The sequence below is a fragment of the Oncorhynchus mykiss genome, chromosome 18, assembly GCF_057628025.1.
Source record: "Oncorhynchus mykiss isolate SJ-2025 chromosome 18, ASM5762802v1, whole genome shotgun sequence".
NCBI lineage: Eukaryota > Metazoa > Chordata > Actinopteri > Salmoniformes > Salmonidae > Oncorhynchus > Oncorhynchus mykiss.
In genome coordinates this window covers 34928579-34950821 of record NC_143039.1, presented here as the reverse complement: position 1 = coordinate 34950821, position 22243 = coordinate 34928579, and the positions used below count along the sequence as shown (strand labels likewise).

The 22243-nt window shown below is 48.8% G+C and overlaps 1 protein-coding gene across 19 annotated transcripts in view; it reads left to right on the top strand.

Moving 5' to 3' along the window:
• Positions 1 to 22243, top strand: part of LOC110495938 (B-cell CLL/lymphoma 9 protein) — a 108458-nt gene that overhangs the window by 83092 nt on the left and 3123 nt on the right. For 3 of the 19 annotated variants that reach the window (XM_090208260.1, XM_090208261.1, XM_036952439.2), the window contains 7 exons: positions 1936 to 2008; positions 7253 to 7635; positions 9716 to 10029; positions 13095 to 13205; positions 13950 to 14112; positions 19368 to 19461; positions 19779 to 22071. In XM_090208260.1, the coding sequence (XP_090064386.1) occupies positions 7325 to 7635; positions 9716 to 10029; positions 13095 to 13205; positions 13950 to 14112; positions 19368 to 19461; positions 19779 to 22071 (3286 nt within the window). In that variant the 5' untranslated portion in view covers positions 1936 to 2008; positions 7253 to 7324. Of the gene's footprint in view, positions 1 to 1932; positions 2009 to 7252; positions 7636 to 9715; positions 10030 to 13094; positions 13206 to 13949; positions 14113 to 19367; positions 19462 to 19778; positions 22072 to 22243 lie in introns of all 19 variants that reach the window. The other 16 variants (XM_036952440.2, XM_036952441.2, XM_036952443.2 and 13 more) reach the window with 7 other exon arrangements.

Sequence of the window (22243 nt, the reverse complement as noted above, 5' to 3'; positions counted from 1 at the left end):
CTGATCATGCTCCTCTCATTATGTATGAGCGATGCAGTGACAACCCCTCCTCTCTGCCCCTCTGCTCTGCCGCAGTCAAGCCATAATGCAGCCCCTGTGACTGGGATGTCTGATAGCCCTCGGTACACTAGAAACACACGCTCATAAGCACACATGCTCATACACTCAACGTATGTACCTACACACACATTGATGGGGCTGTGAGTGGTGATGGATATGGTGGCGTCTTGTCACTGACACACATTAGCTCTCTGTGTTAATGTTTTCTCTTTCCCCATCTGCACATCAATGATATTATTCTATCGATACGGTCTCGCTCCTGAGATCAAATCCCAAAGCAGATTCACTCTTTCCACATACACCCCCCCCCCCCCCCCCCCTTGCGTAGGTCGTAGGATCTTTCAGAGATGAACAGGTAATAACGCCCGATATTCTGTGGACGGCCACCAGTCGCCCACTGCCGACATTCCGGTTGGTCCGCCTTCCCTCTTGGAATGCTGCCTTTCTCCCTCCGTTCCTCCCTGTAGGTTTCATAGCTTTCACCAATCCACTCGTGTCAGATCAGTGATGACTTCAAGGAAGGATGCATTTTCAAAGTATAAGAAACACAGCCGCCTTCTCAATCATTTCTGACTCTTCATTTTGATTTACATCAAATTATATTTCTTAACTGCACACTAGGAGACGATTGGCTATGGTTTGGGTATAGCTTTCTGTGATCGTCTGGCTGCTTTGTGGACCCTGTTGTTCATTCGGCGCTGTTGGTAGATTGTCTTAGAACCGCGATTGGCTGCAGATATGGTGACCTATTAACTGTGTGATGAGCTGACCCCGACAGTGTTGGGGCCAATCAGAATGTCTAACCCAGAACCAGGGCCAGCAGACCTGGGTCAAATGCTTTTCATGCTTGAGCTGAGCTTAAGTATGCCTGCCTGGTACACTGTTGTTTCATGTTGGTTTCAAGTTAGTTTGTGTCCGGCTGCTACTCCTTGGCATCAGGCTGATGGCGGTGCAGGATTGCTTGTTAGGACACAGACGAGGCACATGCATGACTCAGACCCTCACACACACGTTGTAGAGACGTACACAAACACTCTCGCACTTCTTCACAGATGTACTAAATGCAAGCGCGAAGATGTAGCTTACACACACACACACACACAGTGGGCAGATTAGAGGAATTAAGTGAGTGTGCTGGCGCTAGGGCTGACCTGCTCCGGATGATCGTCTTTGGCAGTGCTGATGAGATTTTGGCCCTGGCCCCACAGCCACTGTAAGCAGATTAGATCACCCACTGAAAGGTGAACGCCGAACTGCCACACAACTTTTATCCACACACACACACTTGTCCACACCAGCGTGTGTGTGGGAGAGAGTGGGGATTACATCATCTGACATGGGCATCTCTCCATCATGTTCAGAATAGGGCTACGTCACATGACAACTTCGGTTCCACTTTGCTCTCTTCACTCTCCTCATGGCACAGTTTGATATGCGTTTTACAGTTGATTTCAATACATCTCTTTTTAAATTGCTGCTGTGAGCGGGTAGACCTAATAGGAAATGTAATTAACAAACCAATTAGAACGTCCGGTGGAGGTGTTCTGTTTGCACGTTATGTGGTAAAGATATGATGATGCCGTGTAATGGTTTAAATGACATTTTTAATGGTCTTCCCTTTTTGGTTTTCCTTCATGCTATTCCTAATCTTGTATATTTGTACATGTGAATAGGCCTCACTCCTCCTATACTGAACTACTAGCTGTCTAAGTGCCGCTGTTGTGTACTGCTAAACCGAAGTTGCATTGTATCCCGTAAAGGGGAGCCGCTCAGTTGCCTACCTCTATCTGCTAAGCCTGTGTGTGCGTGCCAGCCATGTTGGACAGTGTGGTGTTGTGATTTGGTGAGTGATGTCTCTCTCTTTGTCTCCAGCAGCGTTGGGGATTTGACGAGCGCGGCCCATTGCAATGCAGACATGGCCACGGCTATATCGTGACAGAGGGACATGGTGAGTGCTACACACACACAGACAAGCCGTTGGACTGCAGGGGGTTGAGAGGGAGGAGGGGGTGAGCATTAGCCTGGTGAAGCAAGAGCTGGGGGATGGAGGGAATGGAGAGGAGGGTGAGCAGCACAGGGTTGGAAGAGAGGTAGAGAGTAAGTGGTTGGTAGAGGGAGCACATCCAGTTTTCCTCCATCTTTGTCCCTGAGGCACAGACCCTAGAGGCAGTACAATGTACCTTACTCCCTGTAGTTAGTTCGGTCGGTCAGTGGCTCAGATGAACATCTGCCTAGGCCTCTCTCTGTGACATTGGCTCAAAGGCGCCTGCGGATTTCTGGGTATCTAGATTAGAACGCAAAATGGAGATCTCAGAGTTCAGCCTCGTTCTTTCCAAGGCATGTGCTTGGACTTGGGGCATCCTCTATGAAAGCAATACAAGGACTTAGTTTTGAGGATGGTGATTTCAAAACAAGATTTAGTTGGCTGTCCACAGAACAGCGGTTCCCTGGAATGAGTCCCTGACGTTAACAATAATCAATTTCCTTGAAGAAAATTGGCAACAAAGAACTGTATGTTCAGAAGTAAAAGCCTACTTATTCTCCTTCATCCTTGAACCAAGGCTGAGTGTATATATATTTTTTTTGTACCCAGAGTATGTAATACTCGCCTGGAATTAAGGGATAGTTGGCTTTAAAATACGTTTTTAGCTTATTTTCGTCTTACATATTTTTAGCTTATTTTCGTCTTACATAGGTTGTCATTTCATCCAAACCATTGGTTATTTAGCAATGGCCAGAATCTCCTGGCTAGCATTTTTTGGCGCGTGGAAGCGGACTATCAGTTAGTGGTGCATTCATTAGAGCATTGGCTGCTTTTAAAGTCCCAAATCACCATTATTATCATTTTGGGCTTGGCGAAAATTTGTAAAATATGCTAATTTCGATCAAAAAAAAAGAGGATGTTTTAGACTCTAGCTTTCATGTCTGACTCATTCTGAATGAAGTGTTTTCAGTCTCATCTTAGACCCAGCGGTTAATGACTGCGAGCAACCTTTTACTTACATACATACATACATACATACATACATACATACGCATACACACACACTGAGCCTGGCCAGACGAGAGTAGGAGTGTGTCATCCTCCCGAGGGCGTGTCAAGCTCCTTGCGCTCAAACTGTGGTTTTAAAGTTCACCGGGACTGGAGGTGACACCGATGACATTTGTCAAGACTGACAGCAACCGTTAGCCAGTGAAACGGTTTGGTGTGATGTTAGTTTGGAAGAGGATCATAATGTATATCACCCTACTTTTATTTTTTAATTTTTTTTTGCAGCCAACCAGTTAATGTCCCTGGCCTCTATTGAAATGGTGAGCATTACAGATGTAAAATCAGCTGAAATCCAAGGTTTCTGCCTTGAGTAGACAGATCGGGAAGGAGGTTGGATGGGCCGACCGGCAGGCAGGCAGGCAGAAAACACACTGACCGAGGCTTTGCAGAATGACTTTGCCCTGTCTGTGTGAAGAAGAAGAACCCACCCAGGATTGTCTTGAATCTGAATCTGGCCCATTTTGTTCCATGTGTCGCACTCTTCTACTCTTCGGTCATACATTGTTATTGTGTGTGTACATTTGTACGCGCGTGTGTGTACTCATACCCATGTGATAAATGCACTCAGGTTTGTGTCTGGTGGGACCGTCAGTCTTTAATCCTGAGATTTTGGCTAGGCTTCGTTTGCATGTGTGTGTGTGTGTGTGAGCCTTTGTCCCTGCAGGCAGCCAAGCACAGACCCAACACAGAGAGAGAGAGATGGAGAGGGGGAGGGGGAGAGAGAGGGAGGCTATATCCTCACTACAGGAGGGATGGAGGGAGGGGGAGAGTCTCACTGATCAGTAGTGGCTTTGCTTCAAAATGGAATTTACATAATATGGCTGGTAGATGCTGGTGGGCACAGAGAGGGTAGGGTGTGTGTGTGTGTGTAGCCTACGTGCATGTGTGCGTGTCTACTGTGTGGTCCGGAGAAATGGGTCCTTCAGAAAATGGAGATCTGTGTTTGTGAAACATCGGAGTGTAATTCTGGATCCATATTTTCCATTCATGCGTGCCTATTGCGTAACCACCACCAGGTTACATGCACTCTCTGAGATTTGTTGGTTAGACTAATTCTATCCAGCACCCCCCTTATTCAGGATATTTCCGTAGTACGCAGTACGTCCAGGGGGAGACTTCACACAGTTGCATGATGTTTATCTGGTTTTCAGTAGGATAAAAAGACCTGCTTTGGTGTCTTCGCGGCGGGTTTATGTGGAGCCCTAGTCAAGGTCAATTTGAGAGCGCTCGTCTCCTTGCTGGGAATATGGAAATGAGTGCTCTTTGAGAGAGGGGATGTTGCAACGCTTTGCACAGCCCTCCAGCAATGCAAAAAATAAATGTGAGTGGATGGTTTCGCTCTCTCGTTGACTCTCTCCCTCTCTCCCCGCTCGCTCTTCTTCATTGACTCTGTTTCTCCCCCTCTCTCGCTCACACAAACAGTTACACAGAGAACGCTGTTAGAGTAAACAACAAGCGGTTGCAGTTCATACAGGGCATTTAAGAAGACACATTAGCTATTAGCATGGAGCCCCTGTGGCACCACAGCAAAGCAGACTGCTGGAAGAGGGTCTGTTCCGTCTTGTCTGTGTGAATGGCTCTCTGTTGTTGAGCTGGGCTGATAGTTTGTTTAAATTCTTCCAATTAGTTGCTGTGACCGCTAGACTGAGACGAACCGGCTAGTTATCGGTGGGAGATGATGCCGGTGGGTGAGAGCCTGTCCCTTTCCTCCTCGTCTCCCTTGCTTGCTCCTCCTCTCTCTCCTCGTTCTCCCGCTTTTCGTCTTTGTCTCTTTCTAACCTTCTTTCAGTTCCACTCCTTTTTCTTCCTCCATATGACCCTCTCTCCTTTCCCTCTCCTTCTCATACTCTCTCTCACCATTATCAAATAAAGTGCCTGCGATTTTGGCTTGTTTTCTGGTCCACTGCAGAGAGGGGCATTAGCCAAGGTACCTTGACCTGACCCGGCCTAGTAAAGGCTCCTGCTGCACCGATCTGTAGTCAGGTGTTGTTATGTCCTGCCCTGGCGCTAGACCAGCAGGCCTGATAAACTGTATCGTCCGGTTATTTAGTCCATCTCAGATCTCACAGGCCAAGGGAGGGAGCAGAAAACGCTGGTGCATTCTTGCATTCTCTCTCTGTGTGTGTGTGGGGTAGGTCGATGTTTGTTTGAATGAGGCTGGTTGGGGGGGGGGGGGGGGGGGTTGTGGTCCCTCTGCCTCTTTCCCAGTGTGTCTGTGTGTGGGGGTGGGTGCTTGTCTGTGGAGCGGCACGGTTCGTTCAAACACTCCCGAGTTGTGTTGGGAGTCGTTCAGATTCAGACACCAGTGGCGTTGCCATGGTGACCGTGTGGGTGCATGCTCGTTAGTGAAGTGTAATGTCTCGGTCTTTCTCTCCCCGGCGCAGAAGCTCAACTGACTCCAATGCCTCTGCCGGTGCTTACCGCACTCGAGTGGTGGAATGGAAACTGTTTTTTCTCTCTTAGACTCTTCATGGCCTTATACAGACATGGGTCTCTGCCTTTTTGAATATCATGAACATACTGTGTTAGGAGAGGGCAGAAGCCTTGCCTAGGCATACTGGCCTGGGTTGTGTTCATTAGGCAGAAAATTGATAAACGCTCCAGTGAAACGGAGCGGTACCATCTGAACCTGTCCAATAAGATATCTTATGTTTTCCGTTGCACTTCTTTTTCAAACGGCGTTCCCTAATGAACACAACTCTGTGATATAGCTCTTGTCATTTTGTAGCCGATGGACACACCAAGCCCACGTGTCTGCCGGTTAGAAATGTTTTGTGATGATGTGCTCTAATGAACAGAACCCTGTTTTTTGTTTTTCTCAGTCATCGATGGGAGAGGTAGAGCCGGTCAAGGCTTGCTGCTGGTGAGCTCACCCTTCTCTTTCACAACCTCCCAACCCGACTCTCTTTCTGGGTTTTGATTACCACATTCCCCCCCCCCCCCATGAGTAATGTGTCCCGCTGCATACCCAGGAGGGCACGGATGTGTCAGATATAGCAGGACCCCCCCCCCCCCCACAAAACCTGACTCGCACACTCCGATACTGAGCCTGTTACGTCTGCGGAGATGTGCTCCCATTGCTGGGTCGTATTCATTAGTGCACACCATAGCTAAATGTAACAATACACGGAAAGTGTTTTTGCAATGAAAATAAGAGTTTCTTATTGGTTATCTTTATAACTACAGGCTCCCCGTTTTCAGTCCGTTTGCTTCCGTTTGATGTCTCGCGAAAAGCACCCTGGTTTCTTGAGTCCAATCCCATCCTCGTCACTAGATTTCACGTATGGTTTGCACGTCAAGCTAGGAGGGCTGTTGATCTAGTTTATTGAGTAGTGTACATCACATTTGAACCTTTTTGTCCTCTCAGAAGCCAGAACCAAATATATTATGCCCTGGCAGGCAACTAGCTTTTTTCTGGGGGGGGGGGGGGGGGGTTGAGTCTTTGAACGAATTTGGGTTCTGATTGTGAGTCTAGTGTTGAATTGTGTTTTGGTGGTTGTGGCCAAGCTGAAGTTTCAGCCGTAGTTTCATTTGGATGATTCTCTCACGGGTTTCAGTCTCCTACCCTTTAGCCAGAGGGGGCTTATGGAACCACTTGCATCATCGTGAGCTATCCTGAATATTTTATGCTATCTTGACAGTGCAGCTTTATGGAGGAGTTTTCTCAGAGGATAGGGAACTGTCTCGTGATAGTGATTCTTAGAAAAATGGCCCTGGGGAGGAGGAGGAGGAGGATGACACGCCAAACAAGGTTACACAGGAGGAATAGGCCTCTCTATGTCCGTCCATACTAGCATACCACTTGGACTAAAGCCATGCATTAGGATTGAATACTTAGTCGAATGTTAGTGTGGCTATTCAACCAGAGCCTCTGTCTGTGTTTCTCAACCCCTGGTCTATGATACTGTTGTCCTGTCAGTTGGTGGACCGGTCAGCAGTATCCAATGCTATGGAGCGGTGCAAAGTCGAACCAAGTGTCACCCGCTTGTTTAGAGTGACGCGAACCATCTAAGGAGATGTTATAATGCCAGGGTTGCCTGATACAACGGGTGGCCTTCCAAAACATGCACACATTGTGAAGTTTCTTAACATTTTTTCCTGTTTTTCTTTTTTCCTTCCTTCCACCCCTGTCTTTACCAGTGTGCCCAAGGACTGTGAGAGCTCCTTGAGGAGACTCCAGGCACACAGCACCTCACACGTACTGACATCCAGATGATGCTGGAGGTGCAAGAAGAAAGAGCAGCAGGAAACTTTAGCCGGAAAGAGCGCGTCAAGAAGGAGCGGGACGAGGCAGGCCCAGACAGTGGCCGAGCCAATAGCCACATTAACCCCTCCTCTAATAACCACAGCCCCGCCGCTAACTCCGCCCTTGCCGGCACAGGCCACAGGAACACCCGGGCCAAGGCCACACCCTCGGCCAGCCCGCACCAGCACTTGACTCCATCCTCTGTCTCCCTGGGATCGCCGTCAATGCATTCCAGCAATCCCAAAGTGAGGAACTCCCCATCGGCTAACACGCAGAGGTGAGCTGGGTCCTTGTCTGCTATTATGTCTCTCTCTTGGCTCTTTAAAACAGGGGAGCAAATAAACTTTTAAGGACAAATGATCCTCCGCTCCAGGGCCGCTCCGCGGGCCGCAGGTTGTCCGTCCCTGCTTGACAACCTGTCAATTCCACTGCATAATGAAATGAGTTTGAATGCCTTCCACATTGTCTCAAAAGCAATCGGGCTACGTATCTCAGAAGATTGCTGGACACCATCTCAACGTGGTTCTTGAGATGTTTAACACTTCCCCAGGCGTCATGAGATCGGACAGTCTCTGCAATAGAGACGACCTAGAACGAACCCTTTGTCCTTCTCTGATTAAGACCACCATGTTGCCTGCCATGCCGTCTGACTCTCCGTTCTGTGTTGTAGTTTATAGCGTGGTATTTATTGAATCAGGTCTAGCGGTTGGATCTAAGTCCTCCGCTCCTAAACCTGCTAAGAGATCAGGCGAGCTCAGATCTATCAGATCTGGCATCCTGTATGAGGTTACATGACGACCAGACTTGGTGAACTACTCTGGCCTATTAAAGCTTAACCTAGTGAAGCAGGTCCTGGCTATGCGTGAGCCCTGGAACAGTGACCTGAGTGTCTCCACCCCGCAGCTGCCTCTCTGCCAGCCCATCCCGGCCCGGCCTGTGCTGACTCCGGCCCTCTGGGGCTAGTATAAAAGCTGCAGCTGCACTGCCAAAGCCCTGCTGGGGCCCATCTCACAGTAGGCACGCCGGCCATATTGGCCTAACGTTTGGCTTCGGATCCATATTGGCTCCGGTTTTGGCTGCGAGGCCATTTTGGCTGCGTTTTTAGAAGAGTGCTAGGGCTTATGTTTCACTGCTAGCTGGGAAGGGAGAGCTGTAGAGGAGAGCTCCGTTTAAATGGAGGATTGACTGGGGCCTGTTTGGAGCTTGTTGTTACTCCCATTGAGTGCTGTGACGCTGCAAGTGAACTATTTTTGATCTGTCCGTGGACTTTTAGCCCAGTGCAGTGGTCATGCTAAACGTCGTACCACCAGAAATGGATTCCTGCAGTGTTCTCGAGCTACGTTAGTGTGTGGTCAGACCAGAGATGGAAGAGGAAGCGATGGTTCAATGAAAGTCCATGAACTAAGTAGACCAGACCCAGCTGTTATTGCGTTGGTGTCTATAGAAGAGACTTCCAGTTAAGTAGACCGAAACTGACAAAACATTTTTCAATGCCTGAGTGAACTATCTTCATTTATCCACCATCTTTGGTCTGACTACCCCTTCCGTATCAGTTGTACTTTCCTGTGTTAGGTTCAACTACCCCTTTTCTCCTCCGACTTCATCGTGTCGGCTACAGAGCAGCCCCCTTTCCTCTGCTTTATCCATGTGTAACTGGTCTCCATGGCAACGAGGCGAGTTGTGTTCCTGTCTCTAGGTTTCGGCCCAGCACAGGGAGAAATAAGGCTGTGTACTTAAAAGTGCCTACTTTAACAAGGCACCGATTATATATTAACACCCCCCCTCCACCTCCCCTGCTGTTCCCAACTCTGTCAACAAAGAAAGGGTGAGGACTGGAGGTGGCCGTGTTTACCCTTTATTAGTCACTCACCTGTGTGCGTCATGCCTCCCCGGCCAGGAACTGGGCTGTGTTCATTAGGGCACGCAACAGAAAATGAAAATAAACGTTTCTTATTGGACAAGTCTATGGAGTCCTGCCCTGTTTTAGTCCATTTTCTAACGTATTGGTGCCTAATGAACATGACCCAGCTGCTGTTTTAAGAGTGCTGCTTTCTCAGGGCGGGGAGCTGCCATGTGCCTCCCTCAGCCTCTGGGAACTAGTCTCAGCCATAGTACTTGCCCGTCTGTTCTCGCTGCAACGTTTATGTAAGAGAATATTAACGACTCTTCTGTGATTTCTCATGTGATGTTGATAATGACAGCGGTTGGTGGTTTGATGTAAAGAATGGGTGTATTAGTTTCTACTGTTAAGCGCATGTGATAAGACTTGCTTTTGGCATATTTTTTTTTGGGGGGGGGAGCAGCAATGACATTGTTTGATGTTCCCCCACTAACCCTGGTTGTCTCCTCTCCATCAGCAGTCCCAAACAGAAGCAGGAGGCCATGGTGCGCTCTCCACCCGTCATGTCTCCCTCCAGCGCCGCCCAGATGGACTCAAAACTACCCAATCAGGGAAAGCCGGGGGGCGCGGGCAGCCAATCGCAGCCCTCGCCCTGTGACCCCAAAACTCTAGGCCCTAAGGGGCCCATAGGGAGCCTAGGACTAAAAAACGGACAAGGCCTGATTGCAGGCAACGGGGCCAAGGGCAAAATGAAGAGGGAAAGAAGCACTTCGGTGGAGTCGTTTGAGCAGCGTGACACGGGGACGTCCAACAGCGAGGGGGATCAGAAAGGTAAGGCCGAGCCCTCCCCTACAACTAGTGATGGTGCCATCGACAGGTTTAGTCTGTCAAGCCAGGGTAATGATCGACATCCTCTGGCACCTACAGTATCACTACATCATAATAGTCTCATGGGGCCCGATTCAGAGTTCCCGATATGCACATGCTGCTCTTACTGTCACGTAGGTCATTTTCTCCAGAATCTCAAGGCATTTTTTTGTTTTTCACCTTCGACATCACCTTGCTGTTGCACCTTCTTCTCAACGGTCCGCCGTGACATCAACTAGTCAGAGGGGTGAACTCAGTGTCAAAATACAAGGACTAGGTCTTGGATGTTGAAGTGCGATTTATTAACTAATGATATGGCGTTGTCTGAGTGGGCTTGTGGGAGTGTATTTATGGTCTGTCTGTGTGGGGTTTACTCTCTGTGATTTGTGACGGATGTAGAGTTGTGTCCTTATAAGATGGCTCCCAGGCTTATCTGGCATGTCACGATGGCCCCCAGGACCCTAGAGGGAATGGCATTAGTCACACTATTCTTGGTAGCTGTCGCCCTAGTAAGAGGGAGCATGTGTGTGTATATAATATATATGTGTGTGTGTGTGTTCCTCCTCGGGCTGGCTGTAGTGCTGCATTAAGACATCCACAACCCTGTTTATCTCCTGGTGGAAAAAACTCTGTGTGGGCTGGAGCCTTGGAAGAAACCATTTCACTGTGTTAAAGGGGGTGTCCAGTCATTTTCCCCTTAGTATTTCCATTTCACTGAGACCTCTGGTGGTTACAACTGAGATTGTTGTTACTGAGCAGGATCTGGTTCTACTTCTTTCATGATATGAAATCATATAAATGTGAACAGTATTTTTCTTCAGTATTGAGCCTACCACAACTAGATATTTTATAGATGAATTAAAATGACAACCCTTAGTAAAAAAAACAACAACATAATTTTAGTGTGGTAAATGGTAAAAGCATGTGAGAACAAATGTGTATGGGTGTAGTGTATATTAATAAAATACACTGTCCCAGAATACCCCTGCAGACACGGCAGTTTGATTCCTTAGTGTTAATGTAGATTGTTAGGTAATTGTTGATTTTTTTATTGACATGCTTTAGGTATGTGCCAGTGGCCATTTTGTTTGTGGCATGTGTGTCTGATGGAGCATGTGGATCATTCTGCACAGGGAGCTTCCACTCCATGTCTATCTTCAGCTAACACACACACACACACAAACCTCCCCACCTCATAAAGATTTCAGGCTCTATGCCTCGGGGCCTGCAGTGCACTGCTCACAGCTGCTTGCCTGGAGGGGCCCACAGGTTTGGGTCTGGCGGTGGGGACAGAAGGTTCTGCAGTTCTGAAAGCGAGTCGTCTGGTGTGTCGACACTGCACACTCCTAGGGATGTGCGAGACTGACTTTAAAGTATACATACAACGGAGGACCGGGAGCTTTTGTAGGGATGCAGATTAAGCCAATTCCTGGACTAAAAGTACATGAAATAGAGACTTATTTGGAGAGCCTCCGTTAAGCATGCTGCTTTAACCCGGTAGGCCAGTTCAGGACAAGTTCTCATTTACAACTGTGACCTGGCCAAGATGAAGCAAAGCAGTGCGACAAAAACAACAACACAGAATTACACATGGGATAAACAAACGTACAGTCAATAACACAATAGAAAAATCTGTATACAGTGTGTGCAAATGAGGTAAGGAAGTAAGGCAATAAACAGACCATAGTGGTGAAGTAATTACAATTTAGTAATTAACACTGGAGTGATAGATGTGCTGATGAGGGTGTGCAAAAGAGCAGAAAAACAAATATGGGGATGAGGTAAGTAGTTGGTTGGATGGGCTATTTACAGATGGGCTATGTACAGCTGCAGCGCTCGATAAGCTGCTCTTACAGCTGATGCTTAAAGTTAGCGAGGGAGATACAAGTCTCCAACTTCAGGGATTTTTGCAATTCGTTCCTGTCATTGGCAGCAGAGAACTGGAAGGAGAGGCGGCCAAAGGAGATGTTGGCTTTGGGGATGACCAGTGAAATGTACCTGCTGGAGCGCGTGCTACGTGTGGGTGTTGCGATGGTGACCAGTGAGCTGAGATAAGGCGGCGCTTTACCTAGCAAAGATTTATAGATGACCTGGAGCCAGTGCGTTTGGCGACAAGTATGAAGCGAGGGCCAGCCAATGAGAGCCTACAGGTCAGTGGTGGGTAGTCTATGGGGCTTTGGTGACAAAACGGATGGCACTGTGATTAGACTGCATCCAATTTGCTGAGTAGAGTGTTGGAGGCTATTTTGTAAATTAATCCAGGGGTAGGCTTAATCTGGGTCAGGGAAACCAGCCTTTTAAAGTTTAAGATGCTATTATTAAATGAGGGACTGTGTGTGACACGTTTTGTGCGTGTTTGGTTGTCTACATGTGAAACTTTGGGGTAAGAGGTACAGGGTCATATTCGGTAGGCACGAATCGGAAGAAAACACTCAAAAGTGAAATGAGTTGTATGATCTGAATGTTCGTTTTTGTTTTTCGTTGCACAACGTTTTGCCTCATGAACACGACCCAGGCCCACCCCTCAGTGTCCCGCTGGGCTCCCTGTGGTTGTTGTCTGTTTTTAAAAGACACCGGGCTAAATCATTTACATTCACCCCCCTATTTCGCTCTCGATGAGATCAATCTGGACCGCCCACTTTACCCCGCATGCCTCACTGGCAGCTCGTCTCCCTCCACTCATTGGCCCACTGAGAGCATTGATCTGAACTAGTGAATAGGCAGCACGTTATTTGGTCGTAAAGTGTTATTGCTGTCGCCTAGCCTGGCCCCAGGTCTGTTTGTGCTGTATAGCCAACTCATATCGTCATTGTCCAATGGATTTAGCAAGACCGCACAAACGGTTCTGGAACCAAGCTACGAATGCTGCATCACATTATTGTAAACCCCGGAACACCAGCTTGGCCTAAATGTGTTGTTCAATTCACTTGTGCATGACAAAATCAGTAAGTTGTAATGAGTACAGCTTTATAAGTGTGCTTGATTGACACTAGCCAGACTTAGCTCCTTCATCTCTCTCTCTGGTGTAGAGCTGGGCAGCCGAGCCAAGAGGCTGTGTGTAGCTGAGCGGCGGCAGCCCTACAGTGGAGCGGACTGGTGCTCTGGGGGCGAGAGTGACGAGGAAGACCCAGGGTTCTTTAGTAAGTACTGTAGCTACCTGGTCAACTGGTCCCAGATCTGTTTGTACAGTCTAACCAACTCCTATGGTCACTACCACAAACGGTACTCTGGCAGCGTTTACACAGGCATCCCAATTCAGACCTCTTTTTAACGAATTGATAATTTGACCAATCGGATCAGCTCTGATAAAAATATGTGAGAAGATCTGATGTGATTGGTCAAAAGACCAATTAGTGGAAAAAATATCAGAATTGGGCTGCCTGTGTAAACTCAGCCAAACAAATCTGGGACTAGACCAGTGAACTGGGGTTGGGAAGGAACAGAAGCGTGATTTGCTGTGAGTGCTCCCCATGGTCCTCCTAAATAACGCTGAGAAGATTACACAGGCCTAATGGTCTGGGGCCATATGTGTCAAGCGTCTTGGAATGCTGATCTAGGAGCAGTTTTGCTATTTAGATCACAGTGAATAAGATTACATGGATAGGGCTGAACTGATCCTAGATCAGCAATCCTATTCTGAGATGCTTGATACTGTACATCTCATCTGAATAGTTCCAGGTTGTATTTATTGCAGTGAACTGATTATATCTGATCTCACAACGCCCCCGGAGAAGTGTTTTAGCGTCTCAGGAACCACATATAGCGAGCGATATTTTGAGATGCACAATGGAGACATCCTGAAACAACACCATTGGTTATGAACATCATGGTCTGGTCCATAGTGTTCTCTCATTCTCACCTCTACTCTCTGTTTCTCTCTCCAGACTGCAATTCGATAGAGATGAAGCCTCTGGACTCCAACAATGCGCTCAGCTCGGCCACGTCGACCCACAATGCCGTTGGAGGGCAGAGCATGGAGCTGGGCGGCAGCGGTCCCAAGCCCGGGTCAAAGGTTGTGTACGTCTTCACAACAGAGATGGCCAACAAGTAAGCTAGCTCTGGCTGTGTGTTTGTATGGTTGATTGGTCATTGTTTATGATCTGTACATTAAAGTGTACCACACCCCGAACTCTCTGGTTTTAACAATGGTCGGAAACTCCCCCAGGCCAATGCTTCTTTGACCAATCTGATGCTTTTAAGTCTGACAAAGGAGGGTGTAAGTTCACACTTCTGGAGAATGGTCGAGACGAGTGAATACATTCAAAATTAAGTGAAGTCACTGGATGGAAACCTTAGTGTGGGGTGTGTTGCCCCCTTCCCTCCCCACGCTTCAGAGAAATCTAGCCAGTTCCCTGTATCTGACCCGTACACTACCATCTCCTCCTCACACCCCCTTTACCCCCCACACACCCTTGTCTGCCCTGAGTAGCCTAGCCAGCCACCTTTTCAGTGTGTTCTGCCAGTCACTGACAGACTGACTGTGAGTAATGACAGAGGGTCACCCAAACTCTGGCCTGTCCCCTAGTGGGGTGTTCTCATTTGATTGACAGGGGATGACAACAAGGTGTCTCTCTCTCTCTTCCCCCAACCCTTGTCTGCCCTGAGTAGCCCAGCCAACCCCCTGATTGGGGTATCGACCTCTGTATGCTCGGCTATGAAAAGCCCACTGACATTTACTCCTGAGGTGCTGTTATACCCTCTATAACCACTGTGATTATTATTTGACCCGGCTGGTCATCTATGAACGTTTGAACGTATCGAAGAACGATCTGGCCTTAATGTCCATGTACTCTTGTGTTCTCCACTTGGCATAACCAGATGAGGATTGGCCACCCCTCCGAGCCTGGTTCCTCTAGGTTTCTTCCTAAATTCCTGCCTTTCTAGGGAGTTTTTCCTAGCCACTGTGCTTCTACATCTGCATTGCTTGCTCTTTGGGTTTTTAGGCTGGGTTTCTGTATAAGCACTTTGTGCCATCTGCTGATGTAAAAAAGGGCTTTATAAATACATTTGATAGATGGGTGATAGATAACAAGAGGCAATTCCAGCCCTGCCACTCGTGCCCCTAACCATGGAGCTTTCAACTGTTTAGTTCACCTGTGTACTTCATCTGGCTATTACTGGTTTATAGTTGCTTGAACTCCCTCCCAGAACACATTGGCTGTATTTACACAGGCATCCCAATTCAGATGTCTTGCCCAATTATTGGCAAAAGTACTGATCTGATTAGTCAGAAGTACAGTCGTGGCCAAAAGTTTTGAGAATGACACAAATATTAATTTTCACAGTCTGCTGCTTCAGTTTGTATGATGGCAATTTGCATATACTCCAGAATGTTATGAAGAGTGATCAGATGAATTGCAATTAATTGCAAAGTCCCTCTTTGCCATGTAAATGAACTGAATCCCCAAAAAACATTTCCACTGCATTTCAGCCCTGCCACAAAAGGACCAGTTGACATCATGTCAGTGATTCTCTCGTCAACACAGGTGTGAGTTTTGATGAGGACAAGGCTGGAGATCATTCTGTCATGCTGATTGAGTTTGAATAACAGACTGGAAGCTTCAAAAGGAGGGTGGTGCTTGGAATCATTGTTTTTCCTCTGTCAAACATGGTTACCTGCAAGGAAACACGTGCCATCATCATTGCTTTTCACAAAAAGGGCTTCACAAGCAAGGATATTGCTGCCAGTAAGATTGTAACTAAATCAACCATTTAACAGATCATCAAGAACTTCAAGGAGAGCGGTTCAATTGTTGTGAAGAAGGCTTCAGGGCGCATAAGTAAGTCCAGCAAGTGTCGGGACCGTCTCCTAAAGTTGATTCAGCTGCGGGATCGGGGCACCACCAGTACAGAGCTTGCACAGGAATGGCAGCAGGCAGGTGTGAGTGCATCTGCACGCACAGTGAGGTAAAGACTTTTGGAGGATGGCCTGGTGTCAAGAAGGGCAGCAAAGAAGCCACTTCTCTCCAGGAAAAACATCAGGGACAGACTGATATTCTGCAAAAGGTACAGGGATTGGACTGCTGAGGACTGGGGTAAAGTAATTTTCTCTGAATTCCCTTTCCGATTGTTTGGGGCATCCGGAAAAAAACTTGTCCGGAGAAGACAAGGTGAGCGCTACCATCAGTCCTGTGTCATGCCAACAGTAAATCATCCTGAGACCATTCATGTGTGGGGTTGCTTTTCAGCCAAGGGAGTGGGCTCACTAACAATTTTGCCTAAGAACACAGCCATGAATAAAGAATGGTACCAACACATCCTCCGAGAGCAACTTCTCCCAACCATCCAGAACAGTTTGGTGACAAACAATGCCTTTTCCAGCATGATGGAGCACCATGCCATGAGGCAAAAGTGATAACTAAGTGGCTCGGGGAACAAAACATTTATATTTTGGGTCCATGGCAGGGAAACTCCCCAGACGGGTGGACAAACAACAAAACACAAATTCGGACGAACTCCAAGCATTGATTATGCAAGAATGGGCTGCCACCAGTCATGTGTGGCCCAGAAGTTAATTGACAGCATGCCAGGGCGGATTGCAGAGGTCTTGAAAAAGAAGGCTCAACACTGCAAATATTGACTCTTTGCATCAACTTCATGTAATTGTCAATAAAAGCCTTTGACACTTATGAAATGCTTGCAATTATACTTCAGTATTCCATAGTAACATCTGACAAAAATATCTAAAGACACTGGAGCAGCAACCGTTGTGAAAATGTATATTTGTGTCATTCTCAAAACTTTTGGTCACGACTGTAGGGTTGCACATTTTGGGGAATATTCCGATGTGGAAACTTTCTGTGGGAATATATGGGAATTAACAGGAATATATGGGAAATGTATGCAAATGAATATTAATACCATTTAAAATGTAGATGTTTTTTCGCATTGGATATATTTACCATATCATATGGAGACTGAAACAAACCTTTTACCTTATCATAAGTAGGCATAATTGCAAATTATTAAATCCTTCCAATAGAAATAAACAACCACATTTAGTTATGAGTTGACTCTTCACATGGGATGATTTCACTGAACAACAAAATTAAGGGAGTATTGAATGATCCTCAATGAGCCATCGCATCTCCCAAAAACGTTTTCAACATGCATCTGTAAAATGATAGTCTAGAAACTAAAGCTTTGGTTGTCTTTCTCTCAGGCTTGTCTTCTCCCTGGACCTCCTCAATGTCCACCTCTTGAACATTAGACTCTGAGGCCTCATCTTCACTGTCACTTTCCAATCTTGTTGAAGATGGCTCGTTGTCAGGCTCACAAAGACTCAAATTTCACCGGATGGCCACACATTTTTCAACCCTTGTATTGGTCAGCCTGTTGCATACTTTGGTGTGTGTGTGTGTGTTCCTAAACAAGGACCAGTTGCGCTCTGAGGCAGCTGATGTTGGTGGGATTTGGAGGATGATGGAGGCAACAGGGGAAAGATCCTCAGATCCACAAAGTCCCTTCCACCAGGTGGCTGATAAGATATGTTGGTACGACTGTCATATTGCATCTCCATCCCAAAGTCCTTGCTTGGAAGTGTACTTTGCCAGACTGCCATGAACCTTGCCCTCATCCAGGCCAAGGCGTTGAGACACAGTAGTGATGACACCATAGGCCTTGTTGATCTCTGCACCTGACAGGATGCTCTTGCCAGCACACTTGGGGTCCAACATACGCTGCGGCGTGTATGGGCTTCAGGCAGAAGTCTTCACGCTTTTTAATGGATTTCAGAACTGCCGTTTCCTCTGCTTGGAGCAACAGTGAAGTGGGCAGAGCAGTATGGATTTCTTCTCTTACATCTGCAAGCAGAGTCTGAACATCAGACAGGATGACATTGCCTCCCTCAATCAGTGCAAGGGGTACTGCTATAGGTTTCAGGCTGCTTACCACTCTCTCCCAAATGACTTCATCCAGGGGGATCCTCTTGATGGGGCTGTCCATATCGGCAGACTGTGATATGGCCATTTCTTGGAGAGACTCCTTCCTCTCCAGGAGACTGATAAACATGATGACAACACCAGCCCAACGGGTGTTGCTGGGCAGCTTCAATGTGGTGCTCTTATTCTTCTCACTTTGCTTGGTGAGGTAGATTGCTGCTATAACTTGATGACCCTTCACATACCTAACCATTTCCTTGGCTCTCTTGTAGAGTGTATCCCATTGTTTTCAGTGCCACAATGTCATTGAGGAGCAGATTCAATGCATGAGCAGCATAGCCAATGGGTGTGATGTGAGGGTAGGACTCCTCCACTTTAGACCAAGCAGCCTTCATGTTCGCAGCATTGTCTGTCACCAGTGCAAATACCTTCAGTGGTCCAAGGTCATTGATGACTGCCTTAAGCTCATCTGCAATGTAGAGACCGGTGTGTCTGTTGTCCCTTGTATCTGTGCTCTTGTAGAACACTGGTTGAGGGGTGGAGATGTAGCTAATTATTTCTTGCCCGCGAACATTCGACCACCCATCAGAGATGATTGCAATACTGTCTGCTTTCTATATGATTTGTTTGACCTTCACTTGAATTCTGTTGAACTCTGCATTCTGCAAATGAGTAGATAAAACATGTCTGGTTAGATGGGGGTATGCTAGGTGAGGAACATTCAGACATCTCTTCCAGTACACATTGCCTGTGTGCATCAGAGGTGAACCAGTTGCATACACAGCTCGAGCAAGACATTCATCAGCATTTCTCTGACTACGTTCCTCCATTGAGTCAAAAAAAACATCTGATCTGAATCCAGGAAGACCATGAGCTGTTGCTATCGATAAGGTGTCCGATTCATCATTTTCAGTAGTGGGACTTTTGTCAGGTTCTCAAGATCTTGCACACTAGTGAGATGCTATTGAGGCCAGACTACTAAGCAGTTGTATTTAAAGGCCCGTGATGTCACCATGCAGTAAATGAGTTAATAGAACAATAGGAGTTACAGAGTTACAGCCCCCCCCCCCCCCACCCCCCCCCAACTCAGACCACAATATCTAAATTCTTGCTTGAGAAATGTTCCTTTGCTAAGAAGTTATATTTGTTTGTTTTTGACCATTTTAATTGAAGACGCTCACAGTAAGGTACCTAATTGTTACCCAGAAATGTAAAAACACCCCGGTCTACATTGGACCTTTTTTAATGTCTTCTGTGGCAATTGTTCACAATTGTGCTAAAAAAAATGGCTTCGGTGATCGGCTTCAATTATTACATTTTGAACCTGATTTTGAAATGGGACTTTTCTACCTGTTGCCCGTTTGAAACGCATGCGGGCGCACGCACACACCTACTCATGAGTGTGCTCCTTACTGTCTGCAGGGCGGCTGATGCGGTCTTCACAGGCCACTCGGACAACATCATTGCCTTCCACATGAACAACATCTCCAAGGGCAACAAGCCCCACCTACCTGTGGTAAGACAAACCCACTTCAATATAAACCACTTTTAACTATCCTATTATTTATCACACGATTTGGGGTATCATCAAAACCTGTCATTTTGCCGTTAGCAGACCATTTGCATTGTGCCCCTTGTTGGTCTGGTAATATAATGTTATATAACAATGTTATGATATTTGTCCAACTCAGCATAATTGTGTATTTTCTTCTTTTCTTTTTAAAGCTATGTTAATGATGCACCCTGGGATGCTTTTGATAAGTGTCTCTTAATGTGTCAGTGAGTGGGATCTTTTGGTAACCCAACCAACCCCTCTCTCACCCTGTCTTGTAGAATAATCAGATGGGACCCCCTCGGGGTGACTCCAAGCAGCTGGGTGGAGCCCCCCAGCAGCAGTCATCTCACCCTTCTGACCAGAACCACCAGCAGGCCTCCAAAGCACCTCCACCAGGCCAACAGCAGCCAGCAGAATCCCAGCCTCAGGGGGCCAAGCCTGGGAGCTTCCCCCAGGATGGGGCCGCCTCTGGGGGCATGGACTCTAAGAGCGGAAGCCCCCAGGACGGCACCCCACACGACTCTAACAGCAACCCTGGAGGGCCGCCCGGCCACCAGAACCCCTCTGGGGCATCCCAACAGAGCTTCCCCTCTCTGGACTTTCCCAATGGTGCCGACGCCAAACTCACGGCCCAGCAGCAGCAGCTGGCACACGAGCTGATGTCCAGCATGGGGGACAACTCTGAGGGCCTGTCCCAGGAGCAGCTGGAGCACCGCGAACGCTCCCTCCAGACACTACGGGACATCCAGCGCATGCTCTTCCCCGATGACAAGGAGTTATCCCTCAAAGACATGGTAGCCATGGGGCAGGGCAACCCGGGCGGGCCCCCCGGCCCCAACCCCGGCATGATGGAGGGTGGGCCCAAGAAGCCAGGGGAGCAGGGCCCCCTCCAGGCCATGATGGCCCAGTCCCAGAACCTGGGGAAGCCTGGTGGCCCTGGGGGGCCCCGGCCTGATGGTCCTCCATTTGGGCCCGGAGGCCTCAGAGACATGCCCTTCTCCCCAGACGAGCTGGGGCCCCTGCCGCCTGGGCCGCCTATGAACTCTCACGGAGGGCCCGGCGGTGAGCACGGGGATCACACAGGGATGAACCCGGAGCAAATGGCATGGCTGAAACTGCAGCAGGAGTTCTACGAGGAGAAGAAAAGGAAGCAGGAGCAGATGCAGCACCGGGGGCCCATGGGTGACATGATGATGCACCAACAAGGCCCCCGTGGCCCCATGATGCGCGGGCCCCCGCCTCCCTACCAGATCAATTCGGCTGGGGAGATGTGGGGCCCCGAGCACTTCCCAGAGCAGATGAGCATGGGCCCCCGGGGCCCCATGCACCCCCACATGCAGAGGATGCCCGGCGGCTTCCCTCCTGGCATGATGAACCCTGGTATGGAGGGCGGCCCCAACCCCAGGGGGCCCCGGCCTGGAATGAATTGGCCCGACGACATGGGACCCAACATGGGCGACGGCAGGGGCTTCCCGCCCGGACAGGGGCAGTTTGTAGGGCCAGGGGGTCGGGTGGAGAGGTTCCCCAACCCACAGGCGGTGCAGGAGGCCATGTTCCAGCAGGGCATGGGGGGTGACAAGCAGGGCATGGGGTTGCCCCCGGGCATGATCATGGAGATGAACAGGATGATGGGGGGCAATGGCCCCCGGGGGCCAATGGATGGCCCCGGCAACGGCCCTAACGGAGGAGGCATGATGTTTCCCAGAATGCCTGGCGACGTTGGCCCCATGAGTCCATCAACCAGGATGGAGTTTGTCAAGGGCCTGGGCAGGGACATGGGCCCTGAGTTCAGCATGGGCCCGGGGAACATGAACATGGGGCCCAATCCCCAGATGATGCAGGCTAAAATGAGGGGGGAGCCTCCCATGAACTTGAGCCCTGAGGAGATGATGAAGATGAGAGGAGGCTCCATGCCAGAGAACATGGGCCCTCAGAAGATGATGCAGGGGCCTCCCTTCCCTGACCAGGGGCACCACCCAGGGGACTTCAACATGGGCTCCAACCGCCACTTCCCAGGCATGGGGTCTCACGGGCCTGGGAACCCTAGGTGCCCCAGAGGTGAACCCCCCTTTGGCCCTGACCAGCGAGGACCCAACCACGGCAACAACGGTCGCCTCAGCCATATGCCCCCCAACTCGGGCCCGCCTCCCAACCAGAGGAACATGGGGGGCCGCAAGGGTCCCCAGGACATCCAGGGCGGCCAGGCTAACTCACCCAACATCAACCCCCTCAAGTCCCCTACGCTGAGGCAGGTCCAGTCCCCCATGCTGGGCTCGCCCTCTGGGAACCTCAAGTCCCCCCAGACGCCCTCCCAGCTGGCCGGCATGCTCCAGGGTCCTACGGCGGTGGCAGTGGCTGCAGCCGCGGCGGCTGCCTCCATCAAATCTCCCCCCATGATGGGTTCGGCTGGAGCCTCTCCCGTCCACATGAAGTCGCCCTCGCTCCCGGCACCCTCCCCAGGGTGGACATCGTCCCCCAAGCCCCCCATGCAAAGCCCAGGCATCCCTCAGAACAACAAGCAGCCTCCGCTCAGCATGACCTCACCCAACATGATGGGCAATGTGGAGCAAGGTGAGTCCCAGAAGTTTCTCTTTGTTAACCTTCCACCAATTCAGTTCAGTAGATTGTGCTTTATGGACTGAATCTTGATTTGAGATCTGTGCGCTTAACTCCGACTCAGGCAATGTGTGAAAGTTTGAGTTTAATTAGGATTCAGCCCTATGTGTTCTCTGCATAAGAAGAT